The 16,421-nt window shown below is 37.0% G+C and overlaps 1 protein-coding gene across 1 annotated transcript in view; it reads right to left on the minus strand.

Moving 5' to 3' along the window:
• LMBRD1 (LMBR1 domain containing 1) overlaps nt 1-16,421 on the minus strand; it is a 112,004-nt gene that overhangs the window by 54,874 nt on the left and 40,709 nt on the right. Inside the window, exons 6-8 of the mRNA XM_070584845.1 lie at nt 15,657-15,745; nt 12,959-13,032; nt 3,556-3,681 (exon numbers count right to left, since the gene is read on the minus strand). Coding sequence (XP_070440946.1) covers nt 3,556-3,681; nt 12,959-13,032; nt 15,657-15,745 — 289 coding nt within the window. The remainder of the gene's footprint in view (nt 1-3,555; nt 3,682-12,958; nt 13,033-15,656; nt 15,746-16,421) is intronic.

Below are 16,421 nucleotides of genomic sequence, written 5' to 3' on the forward strand. Positions count from 1 at the left end.
CAACATACTGCTCTGCCGCACGTCCCAGTGCAGCCTCAACCTGAAACCACACCCACCATGGAGACGATACCCCAATGCGCTTTGGTAAAGAGAGTGACAAGGCTACAGCGACGTCTTCACATGACAGCACTGCCACGCTCTTCTGGAGCCAGCCCCCTCCTCCATACCTTATCCTTTTGCTTCTCAAACTTTATCACGCACAACGATCACCTGAAAAATGTGCTAAACACAGATTCCTTGACTCACTCCAAGAAAATAAGACTTAGTAGGTCTTGAGTGGGGCCTGGAATTTGCACTTCTATCCCATTCCCCGGAGGTGCTGGTGTTTCTGGTCAGAGAGCATGTTTTGCACACCCTGGGCTACATTCCATGATCTTCACTCCTCTAAGTCAGTACATCGGGTACTATCAAATTGCATCCCAAAAAGAGAACCTCACAGAAAGGTACTTTCTGAAGGTCAGAGGAGGAAAGCAAACAGTTCTTTCTAGAAGACAGATCCAGGCGACAGTGCTTCAGCTGTGCCGGACGAGAGGGTCAGTGCTATAGGTCTCAACCATAACAGCTCTCAAAACCGCCATTCTGATATCAAGAGGAGACCAGCAATGACCGAGTTTTATTTCACTGCTGGCTTTCACTATTTCAGAAAAAAAAAGTTTAGTGAACTGATTGAAAGGCCCCCTGAAAACAACCCCAAGCCACCTGCCTATCTGGTGAGTGCTTCAGTGGAGGCAGGATGGATGCCCCTTCCACTCTGCCAGCTGACGAAACCAATGTTAGAAGAACTCTGGTCAGAGAAACACACACTAGGACAGATACCCAGCAGTCAACCAACTACCTCATTTGGAAAAAAAAAATGTAGTTATAAAATAAATAAATACACACCCATGTTTAAAAAAAAAGCAAAATGTGAAAGCTTCCCTTCACACTATCCCCAATGGCCACTCGCCTGTCCTATGGCTGTCACTGTTAAGCAGATCAACATCCCTCTACACATTTCCTACGTATTGACACACATGCATTTATGCAAACATATCTATGGATTTTTGTTGTACATAATAGCTAACATTTCTTGAGCACATTTCTTGTGCCTGAAACTAATCTGTTCTTTTACCTTTATTCTCCTTAAATCTTCAGAATAAAATTTTGAGGTGGGTAATAGTATTATATTCATTTACTAGTTGAGGAAAATAAGGCCCAGAGATATTATATATGCATAATCAATAGAGCCAGAATTTGAACTGAAACAATGTAACTTTATAAGAAATATTCTTCAAGCTATATAAATCTGCCTCATTCCTTTTCATCTTTACACAGCACATGATACCACGGTATCTTATTTTAACAAATATCTTATTTTTGAACATTAGATTGTTTTTCGGGGGCAAGGTGGGCATTAGTAATATGCATGAATATCCTTATTCACCTTGGTGTACATACAATCCAGTAGGATAGACTCCTAGACGGGGACTGTGAGATTAAACTCTAATTACTAAAAGGTAGGGGTTTGTGTGTACAGGTACATGTCACAACATTCAGCTTTCTTTAAAAAGCCACATATTTTATATTCCCACAAACAGTATACCTATCTCCAAATTCTCATCAATACCTAGAAAGGTAAAAGTGTTAAGACTTCTAAAGGATAAAAAAATCCTGAGTTATTCTATTTAGCACATCTCTGATTATGGGAGTGACCACCCACCCAGTTTTAGCACTGAAAGCCCCACGTTCTGGAAGACTGCTCGGGTGCGGGGCAAACTGGGACGCTTGATCAGCACACTTACTATGAAGGAGCTGAAGCATCACTTCACGTTCTCACCGAACAGTCTACATTTCTCTTCAGTAAACTGTGAGTCCTTTGTGCGTGATGTCTAGGTATTGCCTGCCCTTTTTTCTTACCGATCTGGAATGCTCTTTACGGATCGCCTGTGTGGCAGATTATTTCCTCCATATTTCTGTCAGGTCTTTAACTGCCTTTTTGGTGCCCCTTTTTTTGGTACATAAGCTTTGAAACACAAAAATGTGTGTTTAATCTCTTAATTAGTACACGGGTTTGCGTCTTGTTTAGGAAGGACTTCTACACACCAAGATGACATTTCACTTTCACTTTCTCCTTTATGTTTTGTAAATTTCACATGTGATTTGAACTCAGGATCTGTTCTGATATATGGTAGAAATGAGGTTTATACAAATTTCATCTTTTGTCTTTTATGGATTGTATTGAATTTCCACCGAAACTTGTGAAAAACTGTCACCTCTACAATTTTGAATCTTCCCAATTAGGAACTGATGGGGTTCTCCATTTATTTCACTCTTCTATTATGTATTTCAGTAAATTTAATGATTTCTACCGGGAAGATTCTGACACTACCTATTATTTTATAACTTGCAGCTCTTGTGAATGAGATCATTTTCTATTACATTCCCCAACTGGATAATGATGTTTCTATGCTTGTAACCAGCCATCCTGATGAACTCTTATTAGTTCTATCAGTTTGCCGGTTGATTCTTTTAGGTTTTCTTGGCAGATGATGTGTGCAAATAATAAAGGTTAATTCCCTTTTTCTCTCCTTTCCCTCCAATGTTTATGCCTATGTTCTTTCTTATCTGACTAGGACTCCATGACTAGGCTACAGAGCGACAACGATACGGACAGCACTGTCCTGCAGCTGACTTGAACGAGAATGTGTCTATTCTTTCACCACTAAGTGTGCGGCTCATTACGGGCTTCAAGGGTTTCTTCTTCTCTTCTACTTTGGTAAGACCTTTTTTTAAAAAGTCATAACTACAAATTGTCTTTTACCAAATAGTCTTTGGCATCTATTAAGACGCTTATAATATTCATTTATTCTCAGTATATTAAACTAATATACTTTCTAATGTATCATCCTTGCATTTCTGGGATAAAACAAATCTGATAAAAATATTCTCTTATTACAGCATAGGTTTTGAATTGCTAATATTTTTATTCTTATTAAAATATTTGCCTCTATTTTCCTAAGAAAGACCAGTATACATACGGTATTCTTTTTCTGTGCTATTATTGTCTGGTTTCTACATCAGGATTATGCTAGTTTAGTACAATAATTTAGGAAACTTTCCATTTTTTCTTAAGTCCTATAAATAAGATTACCTGTTACTTGAAGCTGATAGAGGAAGAAAAACTTCTATTGTATTTTTAGAAGTACAATTAACTGACCAGCGGTTACATGTACTCTAGCTTATTCAACTAGTACACAGAACTTGAACATAAGCGACACAGTAAAACTTGATGTCACACATGGAATCAGCCTTCCTGGGAATCAGAAAGGTCTTCATCTCACCTAAGCAGAACTTTTGCTTCTTAGTTGTTAGAACACTGATAAAAATTCTCAAACTGACAGTGTCCTGCATTTCAGAGACAAATTTTTAAAATACAAACACGGTTCTCAAATGATATGCTGCAAAAAACTTCAAACAATGCTGAAAATATGTGTATGCCAATGTTTACGTCACACAAGAAAGCAGCTCAGAGACAGTAAGTGTGTGCTTCCCAATCGCCGTAAGACACCGGCTCACCTTTGACTTAATCGTTTGAATGTGTTGCTCCACTTCCTCAATGTCTTCAGTGTTTTCCAAACGTTCGTAAGCAGCGCTTCTGGTGCCCTTGATCAGATTTAAAGGTAATGCCGACATGCCATAGGCCTAAAAGAAACAAAATTAAAATGTGTTTTAGTAATACTATTTTAAACATATTGTACACAATTTTCAGGCAAAAATACCCTCTAAAGTAATTACAAAAAGAGTAGGTAGTTGTGAAGGAGTATAGTCCCTGAAGAACACGGTCTATGGGCGTGAATTACGATTATGCTGTCTCAGTTGTCCTGTTTGTTTCACATCTACGTTTATATAGAGTTATATCTGTAATACTAACTATTCCAAAAATAGATATTATGTAGTCCTCAAAAAGGCAAGTTGCAAAATACTACTTAATCAAAGAAATAAATTATAACTTCAGGCTAATCAGAGGTTCAGATAATGCAAATTAGTAAAAACAATTTACAGAATTATTTTCTATGGAAAAAAACAATTTTCCCCAAATACATATAGTAAATCTTCAATAAAATGTAAGTATTTTAATATACACGCTATTTGATTAGCATAGTAATTATGTGCATATAGAGTTTATTTACAAGTTCTAAGTATTTATGATCAATGTTTTTGCTAAATACTTTAAATATTCTCCCACAAGTAATTTTTAACTATTACTCAGCACTAAGAATAAATATATTATTTTTATATTATCCATTTCTATTTTAGCCAGTTCTAAATGATGACTTTTTATTTTATTTATTTAACCATGAAAAAACACTTAATGGGGGCCCAGCCTGGTGGTGTAGTGGTTAAGTTCATGTACTCTATTTTGGCAGCCCACGGTTTGTGAGTTTGAATGCTGAGTGTGGACCTACACACAGGCCATGCTGTGGTGGCATCCCACATACAAGGTAGAGGAAGAATGGCACAGATGTTAGCTCAGGGAGAATCTTCCTCACCAAACAAACAAACAAACAAACAAAAACACTTAATGGCAATTGTCGTGTGACCTTTATTCAAATCATTATTGACCTTAAGTCTTTAGAAGCAAAATTGACAACTGTCAGCTCCTGGTTGCAGCAACAGGCTCTGAGGCAGATACAACATCACGTTTTTACATAGTTTTCATTTTCCTCCTGAGGGCACAGCCGAACAACTGTACCCAGTCTCCTCTGCAAGCAGGCAGAGCCGTGGACTGAGTTCAGGACAATGACTGTGGGCAGAAGGGACAAATGCTACTTCTCAGGCTTAACCCCAAACTCCAAAACCACCTGGGTGGGCTTGCATGCTTTCTCTAATGTCTCCGCTACCTGGCTCTCAACTCCCAGATGACCTCACATATCTTTAGAGCCAATTTTAACTAATATTTTCACTGAGTCTCCTTTAGACATTGATGAAATATTGACTAAACCACAATTCAAACAGCGAAGCATAAATTCTGATATATCAGGTTTTTTATATCACGGGAGAATATGAACAAAGAACATGACTAAAAGGAAATCACATAAATGAACTAGTTCTATCAGGTTATATCAATTCTACAGCATGTTGTATTCAGACAATTAACCAGCTGAAATTATTACCCAATATGCAAATCCTTGTATTTGCTAAAGAAGAAATACTTAAAATCTTGCATTTTAAATATTACTATAAGATAAGTTAATGTTTTCATGATTTTTCTATCATCCAAAGAGAGGGAGATGTGGGGAAGGTTCTGTGAGTATTAGAAGAAAATGTAACCTGAACAGAATTGATGATTTTCTTCTAATTAACTCAATTCTTGTCAAATTTATACTTGTAAAGATCTTGGTAAAATATAAAAAGGTTTAAAATTTATATTTATATTTTTAACATTAAATTTTATATTCTGAAAACACTGAAAATGTAAAGAAAAAAGCCTATGGGAGCCAAAGCATCCCACAGCTCCTGTTTACCATTTCCTTATGGACTCTCCTGCCCCACCATCATGTTGATTTCCTTATGGACTCTCCTGCCCCACCATCATGTTGATTTCCTTGTGGACTCTCCACATCTTTTAAACATTATTGAAAAAAAGTAAGACAACACTTTGAGACTCTGATGAATAAACAGTAGTATTACACGACTATTCAGCGAATCTCCACACTCACATATCATTTGAACACAAGTCCAGGACCATGCTGCTTTTTACAACCAAATGCCAAGGCAAAAACATGTTGCTAAACCCAGTCTATGCCCAGGTATATTTCCCTGTCTTCCTAACACTTCCAAACCAGACTTATTTTACCGCAATGCTTGTTATTCTGTGCTGGATGGATTTGGGTCCGCAATATATTAACCTCAGTACTCAGTACTATTCCCCAAGCAATCTGTTGCTCTAGTCAGCAGGAAGAACACGGCCCCTATTTAGAGTCTACAGTCAAACTCAAGGTCATCTAAACTCTCTAAACTGGTCTGCTGGTCTCATTTTCTAAAAATTCATCTTCTCCACTGTTGCAAAGTGCTCTCTCTCCAACACCCAAGTCAGAGGGTAGTCTCCAAGAGCTCTGGGAGGAGTTCCTAGGATCCTGGGGAGGTGTCTCAGGACTCCACAGGAGGTAAGAAGGCAGGTAGCAATAAGGGACCTGCTGCTGCTTTAACCACAGCAATTCCACTTTGTTCGTCTAGTTTTTTTATATATTGGAATTTCATATAAGATTGCTTGAAAACATTATGTTGCTATTTTTTCCCAATAAGAGGTAGAATTACTGGTCTTGTGAACAGCTCCAATTACCTAATTCTGGCACAGGAGCCCTTCATGACCTGAACCCCACCAGCTTATCTCACGCCTCTGAATTGTTGGCTGTTCTTACAACACTCCACTCTGACACTACTTTGGGCTTTGTCCAGCACCCACACTTGAGGACACACACGCCTCATCTAGGATGCTACCTTCTCACCCTACTTCATTAGCAAATTTCAATGCCCTTCAGGTCTCAGCTTAATTATACCATGTCTGAGAAACCTTCTTTGGCTTGTAAATGCCTTGCTTATAACTCAATTATAGCACATAACACTGTACATTAACATCACTGGTCTGCACATTGGTTTTATCACTACATCTGCAGAACTTGGCTAATCAGAATCACTTGGAAAGCTCTTAAAAATAAAGATTCCTCAGCTAGACTCGTAACAATTGCAGAAGACTATTTGGAATCTAAGGACTAGGTCCCAATTTTTTTTTCTTCTACTTTTATTCCAAGGACAAATATTTATTAATAAAAAAGTTTCTCTAAGAAGATAATATTTAATCAAAAATCTTTTTAAAAGAGAGCTCTTTATTCACATGAACTTATTTTCTTACATGGAATTTATATATTTATTAGAAGAGCTGAACTGAATTCCTAAATAGCTTAATGTAAAAGATTTTAGAAAATAAAAATGCGTCCTTGGTAACACCTTGTGGTAAATGGGACCAAAATACAACACCTATTTGTGAATTTTTAATTATCTGAAGAGAGCAAGTAAAAGAAAGGAGGCATTGCTTTGGTTATGTAGCTTTTAGCTTGCTTTTGGATTGCATGTTTAAGTTTCAATCATTACCAGGAAATTTAACTATAACATTTAGATCATGATAAGCTTGACATAACATTATACAAACATTTAATTACTACAACTTTAAGATCTTTAAACAACAATCCTTTGAATTTAACCTCAGACTCTGAAAAAACGGTAGGAAAATAGCCTTTTCAGAAGCATGAAACTTTTATTGCTTACTACTGCCCTCTAGTGAACTACCAGACAAACAACAAGGCTGAAGAGACTACATCATTTAAAATGTTTCTAGGTTGGCCGTAGTTGTCTCCAGTTTTATTTGCTTCAACTTTCAAGAATAAATCACCATCCGTATTCTAAAACCCGAAATGTTTTGAAGGAATGTATACAAACTACAAACATCTCTAAAACCTGTACGCCGCCCAGTGTAGAATAACGCCTTTGCCCTGCCATCTCCCTCCTCTCCCTAAGGTGACCGTGCCCAACCTGGAAGCCGGCACTCCCGCAGAGGGTCAGCAAAGCACTGCCTGGAAACTGGGTAAACGTCTTACATACACTCCTAACACCTATTATTCAAGGACATGTATGACTAATGAAACAATTCAGTTAACCCGTACTCAATACAGACTTCCCTTTAAATATTCATTGGTTCTAAGACACATGTATTTTCTCACATTTAACAGTGGAATCTGGATGCACCTTATAATCACTGGCTAGGTAGAAGTCATGACAGTTGTTACCTATACATTCACAAATTTGGTCACAGCTGGTTACATTATAGTTACTTCTTCAGTTGAATTACGTGCATTCTTGGTACAACTACTGAGTTTAGGTACTACTTAAAATGTCTTATAAGGGTCCAGCCCAGTGGCGTAGTGGTTGAGTTTGCACACTCCACTTCCATGGCCCAAGGACCACAGGTTCGGATCCTGGGTGTGCACCCACACCACTCATCAGCCATGCTGAGGCAGCATCCCACATACAAAATGGAGAAACAGTGGCACAGTGTTAGCTCAGGGACAATCTTCCTCACCCAAAAAAAAAAAAGGTCTTATAAGGTAGTACTATGATTCGACATTGAAACAAAAAGTTAATGTGAAAGGAGAAAGAACAAAGAAGCAAGTAGTGAAGCAAAGGCTCATTGGAACAATGAGCATAATTCTACATTTTCTTGCAAAGCAACAGTCAAGTGCTTTACGAGGTTAAGAAAGGAAGACAGCCAAAGTGGAAGCCATTTTGCACTTTGTTACTGAGGTAAATCAAAAGGATTGTCTTTCACATAGTAAGACAAGAAACAAAAACAAAACAACAAAAAGAGCTTAAATTTTTAGCAGCTTCAAAGAAAATCCCAGAGACAAGAATGGAGCACTCAAGACAAGCTGTGTCATCAATTCTCTAGATTTCATTGTCTCTAGCACAGAAGGCAATCTTGTACAGGAAAACATGGACAAGACTGACCAACTCAAAAAAGTGATTCAGAAGACTCACATCCCAAATGTGAAGTTTTAGGAATACCTTTCCAGTTTATTTCACTTCTACTTTCCTTGTTCTGTATGCGAAGAGTGATACGATTTTTTAAAGCATTTATGTAAGCCTAAAAAACTTCTCTCACTAATTATAAAACAAAAATTATAGATGACAAGAAAGTACAGGCAGGGATGTTTTCCTTATACAGGGACGTAAAATAAAGGTGCATCTCACAATCAGTGTCACAGACTCCATGAAACATATTATCACATGGAAGGCCGAGAAATTTGACTTTCACAGGGGATCTCTGTCTTCAAAGATTATCGAGAACCACTGCTCTATTTATTTCTATTTTTGAATCCTTAATTTATCACTTTAATTCCCTTTAATCTGTTGGTTTGTATTTTATACTAAATGTGCACAGATTAGCGAAACTATATATAAAGTTCACAGGCACCCTGGAGGACATGTTCAGTTCTTACTGACCAGGGTACACAGTGAAGAGCTCAGTGGTCACTGCTTCTACAGGCACCTCCACGGTCCACATGACACATTTTGTATTAAAATACCATTATTCAGCATTTCCCCACTTGGTGGCACCAAAAAATTAAAATATCTACATAAAATATTTGTGCCTAAAGGTTTCATTTTTTTTAATTTAAAAAGCAGCAGAGTCCCTTTCAGTTTAAGCTGAAAACAACAGGTAACTAATATGTTGTTTGACATTCTTCTTCTCATAAAATTGAGTGCCCAATTATTTGGCTATTCCTTAAGATGTGGTATAGCGAATATGATCTTGGTAAAATTTAAATAATCTGCTAGTTTCTAAACTAAACAATAATCCATATCTAAGAAATTCACACACGACTGACACACACACTACAAAAGCATCTCTAGTCTCAATTCTAACAGAGATTCTATAACAGACATGATTACCTTCAATAATTAATTCTTTGTCCTAAGGGTCAAAGTATTAAGTATTAACTTCCCACACTGGGTACTTTAATTAAAATTAAACCTCTTCTACTTCCCATGAATATGTACTATGCCCTCTTCCCTGCTCCACTGTGAAAAGCACAATTCTCAAGTTTTCCCATAACCAGTTAGAAGAAAACTTTGCATCCGCAAGCAAACATGATAATTAGCTCTATTAACCACCTAACTATAAGAAACAGTTGATTTTCCTATCTATAAACAGCTGATTTTCAACTAGTTTTCAATAAATTTTGAGTGTTACTGGCCCACTTCTAGAGATGCTAAGGTTCAGATAGTAGATTTTACAGACTCACACTCATGACCAGTGCTGAGCCATGCACACCACGCGGCTCCCTTAAACAGGGTATCCTCTACCCACCCTTCTTCTCCGCTATACACACATTAGGGAGTAAAACTGACCAGATTGTGGTTTGGTAGCAAAACATCCTCCCACTGAGTTTTGAGCACATCACGTAGTGCTTTTTAAATGACGTCTATCTGTCTATCCACACACCCTCAAGTAACCACCATCCAGCTGTGAATGCCTCTTCCACTTATCTTTTCATAATCCACATTCTCCCTAATAATGACACAATTACTGTTAGCATCTGGTTTACTTTCACTGCAAGAGGAAAGAGGTGGGAAGTATAGTTTGAATCATATGAAAGTGAATACAGTATTCAACAATTGGAGTTAGTAGTAACTATTTATTGAGTGCCCAATAGATTCCAAGACATGGTGAAATGTTTAATTAAATTCTCACAACCTTATCAAATATTATTCCCACTCTGAGAGGAGTAAATTTAGATGAGAAAGTAGTTCAAGGGGCCCATGGACAAGAGGGATACACACTTAAGCCTCTCTACCAAAGATCATAATTTTATTGCCTATGCTACTTAAAGGAAATAAATAATATAACTCCGAGGGAGTTTGATCTTGGTATGCTGTTACACTGGACCCTCTCCCTTGGTCTCAGGCCTTAAGTGACCCCTCCCTACCTATTCCACGTCTTTCTGGTTCCCAGACTCAGCCCCATCATAAGGTCCTCTGATTGTTTTATCAATGACTTTCAGCCCAGTCCTCTGCATTCTAGAAAGGTAAAGTTCTTCCTGAGATAGCTTCACTGGGTCAGGGTGGTTATTGTATTTGGTTTAATTGATTGCTTAAAGAATAATTTTCACAGTTTCAATTTGTATATAAAATATTACATTAGTTTGAAATATTTATCTTTACCATAATATTGTTTCTACAGGGAAGCTCTGTTTCAAAGAGTTTTAATAATTTCACACATTTTTCCCACTCTCACTCATCACCCCCACAGCTTATTTAATTTAGAGCCATTGGAGTAAAACTGTTAAAATGTTAGTTTGATCCTATTACTTTTCCATTTAACACCTTCCAATGGCTTCTAATCTCAGTAAGAATAAAATTCAAAATCCTAACGTGGTCTATAAGGCTCCACACCACATGGCCTCTGGCTATTTCTCATCGAAACTTTGGCCATTCTTCTCCTTGTCAGCTGAGCAGAGGCCAGGGCTTTGCCTCCTTGCTGTTATCTGAAAGCAGCACAGGGCTTACCCTAGGACTGCTGGACTTACTCTTCCCTCCTGGCTGGCTCTTCCAGGTCTCTGTTCAAAGGGGAGGTAAGCCACTCCTGACCTTTTCCATATAGATTCAGCCTCCAGTATTGTCCATCCCCTCACACGGCCTTATTTTTCTTCACAGCATCTACCACTTGACTGCTGGGAGACAATTCTCCATGCGTCTCTCACTTCTGCACATCTTGCAAGCCAGGCACTAACTGCCCTTTTTTTTTTCTCCTATCTTTTCAAGGATGTTTGTACAGCAAATAGCCTGGGGAAAAAAAGACAGCCTGTTCCGCTGGAGCAAGGGGCAGGCATGCTTACTGCCCATTACAAAAGACTCAGCCTCCCTAAACTCCAGGCTCCTCTTCTTTGTGAAGTCTCACCTGGTGTTCTTCATTTGCCCCATGGGAAGTGGGACCCAGGGAACCAGCACAAGAAAATGCTGATCCTTTAGCTACTGCTACTGCTGTAAGTAATATGAAGTTCTTTGTCTCTGACTCAGAAGTCTTGCATATTTGGCCAAAACCCATGAAACTGTAGCAGGCTGCACTAGGGTAAACTCTCAGCCCCTTCGTAGTTCTTGACACTGACCTCACACATTGGTTTCCTCCTTTTCCATTTGTTTCTCCTGACTAATCTTTCAACTACTGATGTACACTCATTACCCCATAGTTTTCAAAGCATTTTTACAAACAGTATCATTTGACGTTCAAAAATCCTTAAGACATATTTTCTATTCCCATTTAATGGGGAAGACACTGACCCAGGAAGGTTAAAAGACAAACCCAAGATCAGCATGACAAAGTAGTCACAGAATAGCAACTAGAGTCCAGGTCTAACTCCTAATTTGTTAATAACTTGTGATTGCTTCTTGAAAGACATAACTCACATGCCGTACATGGATGCTGTGAGATAGAAGAATAATTACCCACTGATATCAGATGGCAAACTCCTCGTGTAGTAATACATGAGAAAAACAAAAACGGCAATGAAAAGTAAAACTGAGTACCCAAATAAGGACCTGACAGATATTAAAATGCACGTTTTAGACGTCTATTATTATACATTATGACACGAATGATTATGTAACAAAACCAGATTCTGCTATCACACTAGTAGCTAATTTATTTTATGTCTAAAGGAAGACACACTAGAACAATATCCAAAAACATTTTCTTTATAACCAGTATTTTCCATCTTTGCAAGAATCAAGAATGCTCTAGACATAAACTTTATTAATCTGAAAAAGTTCCAGATCATTTAAAGCTTCCTGAACAACTGTCTTTCACAAAGAAGGTAAGAAGCATTTATTACTGGCTTTTCCTCTACAATCTGGGCAAAAAATTCAACAAGCAGTCTGCACACAAACTTGTCAGGCTATCATAATTCACACCTACCGTTTCCAGAAAGACTGAAAAAAATCAAAGTCTCAGAGTATAAGACTGGATTCTATACAGTAGAGAAATATCAAGTTATGTAAAATATCTGATTTTAAAAGTCCTGTATCCTCAAAAGTAGGATAAATCTACTGAATCTGTAACAGATATTATCGATGGTCCAGGGTTCTAATACGCTTATGAATCACTAAAGCTACTAGTGCATAGGATATAACCATCTTCAAGGGTCACAAGCTAGAAAATTTGTTCCTGAATATTAAACTTCACAAGTACAGATAAAATGATTGTGACTAAGTAGTTAAAAATTTATCCTCTTCTTAACTAAAGAAAAAAGCACTAAAATATTAAAGAGGAAAACAGTATTAAATTGAACACATGAACAAGGTAAAAAAATAATTGCTTCATGAAGTCATTCTTTAATTTTAACTCAATTATCTCCATTTTACTTACTGTGTAAGTTATAGCTGCCAACATTCCGATTAAGGTCAGAGAACTAATGGAAAATGACAAGGCAGCTAAACCATCTGCAAAGGAAGAAAAACACTGTTAAAAATGTACATTTAGGGGCTGGCCTGTGGTTAAGTTCACACACTCCACTTTGGTGGTGGCACAGTGGTTAAGTTCACACACTCCACTTTGGCAGCCCAGGGTTGGCGGGTTTGGATCTGGGTGCAGATTTACATACCCCTCATCAAGCCATGCTGTGGCAGCATCCCACACAAAGTAGAGGAAGATTGGCAAGGATGTTAGCTCAGCAACCAATCTTCCTCAAGCAAAAAAAGAGGAGGATTGGCAACAGATCTTAGCTCAGGGCCAATCTTCCTCACCAAAAAAAAAGAAAAGTACATTTATACTACTCAAATGTTTATATTCAACAAATCAATATAAAAATTGGGTTTCTAATACATTCTGAAGGAATAAACCCAATATGTATCACCTTGTCCTTCAAACACTACCTTCAAGTGGAGAAGGCCTCTTCACAAACTGATTTGTAAAAGATCTTTCAGACTACGATTCTCTTTCCTTCATCTCTTAAAATTAAAGAGGAAACTTACTGCCTAATTATTGAATGTAAAAATAAATCAGCAAAATATTAGATGCTCAAAAGCTGGCGAAAAAATTTTCTGGTCTTTCTCAAAACAAAACTTTCTCTAAAACTAAAATCTGAAAGCATTTATTTCACTCTTTAACTTGAAAGGAGCTAGCTTGCCCACTTAGATGGGAAAAAAGCAAACAAATAGAGAACAGACTCAAACAGAACACCAAAACTGGGATACTATGTTCGCAAGTTAGATTCAGGAAAGTATTTAAAGGAAGGACAATGAGTGAGGGGCAGGGTGACACCCTGAAATAAATGTACCAGATCACACAATGCAATACTATGCCAATTCAACATTCTTAAGTGGGAGCAACACTCATTTATCTAGTTTCAATGCAGGTCCTATCAGACCTGGACCAATCTAGTTTAAATGCAGCTCCTGTGGAACCAAAGACAACTTTGATTCATTTAATGCATCAGTATTAATCTTTTAATAAATAAAACTAAAATCAGAATGGCCTATCTTCTTAAAACCCACATCTCAGTTTCATACAACACTTGAAGAGAGCATATTATCAACAAATTCACAAAGTATGGAAGGTAAGTTTTTAAGCCTTAAGTTTTTAAAACTATAATACTATATTTTACCACATCAAAGACATGGATGCTGTAACTTTCTTGATTACTAGACGTATCAATAGAAGGTGTTCCTATAGCTAGGAGAGGTCTGGCATTTGGATGATAGCAATTTCAAGGTATCATCACATATAAAATAAAATCCAAAATCAGAGATGTAAAAATGTGAAAAAATATGCATCTTAGAACTAATAAAATGGAGTATTAGTGCTAACATATTTGGCCAATCAAAAAGGTTAACTTACTAATGGTGATAAGCAAAACGTACTGTAGGATATGGTGTTTAAGATTTGAGGGTAAAAAAATGTCAAGACTAAAGAGAATGAGGTTATAGAAATCAGAATAATGCTACCTATATAATGAATGATTCAAATTACACTAATGCTCAAAGACTAGCATAACTTATAAAATAATGTTTAGGGCAGAAGAGTAGTTACTCAAGAGACCTAAAGGAGTTAACTGCAAGAAAAGAAGCAATTTCTTTCTCAGCAACAGGATCAGGTGCATAAATCCTGACAATTCAGTACTAGTAGATGCCAAGCCTGCCATCCTTATTCTTGCTGGTATCAGCAAGATATTAATGGACCACAATTTACAAGATGAAATCTTAAGTAGAAAGCAAGAAAATTAAGAAGTTGTATAGCAAAGACTCCAAGACTTAATTTAATCATCGCTTAATATTGTATCTGGGCAAAGAGAAAGATGTGCTGATCAAAGAAGGTACAGTACCTACTAAAAAGAATAAATACAAAGGCAATAAAAATTTTCAGCATAATATTTATAAAATATTTTAGGTTTCTTTGAAAACAAAGTCACTATGTTCAAATGCACATGAAATTCTGAGTGATAAGCTACACATTCTTATTTGCTATCAGTTTCTAACGCCAACTGTATTTTTCAATGGGAAGCAACTTAACCTAACTTCCTGAACCTTTTTGTTTTTCCTCTAAAAACCGAGGTCATATTGAGGAAGTTAAGAAAAACTGCTGGAAAGGCAATTCCAAAATGTTTTGGTGAGCTAAATTTATAGTATTTTCACTCACATGAAAGCTTTCTAATTTATGTTCCACATAAAAGATTATTTAATCATGATCAAACAGCAATATAGGATTCTCTTAGTTAAAAATAAAAAAAAAACAATATATCTAGCACATTTCTTTAACATATTATTCTCTATTACTCTAAGTGAATTAAAGACCACAGAGAAACTACCAAACCTTGCTGCTGAAGTCCTCTGAAGGTCCTATTTCCTTGCAACATGGTAATGCTACGAAGAAATCAGGAGACCACCTCTGTAAGAGCGAGATGGAGAGAGCAACAAACAGCTCCCTAGTTTTCCAGCACCCTTTCAACCACAAGTCCAGAGAAGCGGGCGGTTAAAGTCTTCACAACGTCAAAAGAGACCACCTCTCAAAGAGGCCCAAGGGTCATGAAACAGGAATTATGATGGACAGCTTTTTAAAAAACACTTACGACTACTTCCAAGTTCTTCAAACAGGAACTTCACCTTTTCCCACTCTGTAGAGTTTCTGCTGTTGGGAACACTCAGTGGGACAAAAGCACTGCAAAGGAGAAAATAACTGTTTAATGGTTGTAAAGATAAAAGGCCGAACAAAAGGAAATGGTCTGAAACTCAATTTTTAGTAATTTTTTAAACAAAAATCAGCTCCTCCCTCAAAGAATTAGAAAATCAAATCTGCACCATGTACGGGGGACGTGAGAAGTTTCTTACCTACGTTTTTACTATATCCTAACTTGCTTTAATAGTTTTACTTCTGTATTCAGTAAAATTAGTTTCCTTTATAAGCCTATATATTTTCTTTTTTGCATTTAAACATATTTTGAGAACAAGCCCGAGGCTAAAGCTAGTCAAAAAGGTCCATGGCACAAAAGAGGTTAAGAATCTCTGTGTTAAAGCAGGAGAACAGAATATAAATAATATGTAATGATTTCAATAGATTTATACATATATAGAAAAAGAAAAAGGAAATATACCAGAACAAAGAGTAAATATCTCATTGTGGGATTAGGGGTGATTTTTATTTTCTTCTTAACATTTTTCTATATCTTTCAAGATTTTACCAAATACACATAATGAAAGTAATTTTTATTTATTTTTCAATCCACAGCTGAAGCAGGACCAGGGAAATAACAGAGAAAGCTGGCTTCCTAGGACTTGCTCTAGGAGCTTAGACTGGGAGGGAGAGGGGAGGAAGGATGAAAGGAAGAAGGCAGACA

The sequence above is a fragment of the Equus przewalskii genome, chromosome 19, assembly GCF_037783145.1.
Source record: "Equus przewalskii isolate Varuska chromosome 19, EquPr2, whole genome shotgun sequence".
NCBI classification, from domain to species: domain Eukaryota; kingdom Metazoa; phylum Chordata; class Mammalia; order Perissodactyla; family Equidae; genus Equus; species Equus przewalskii.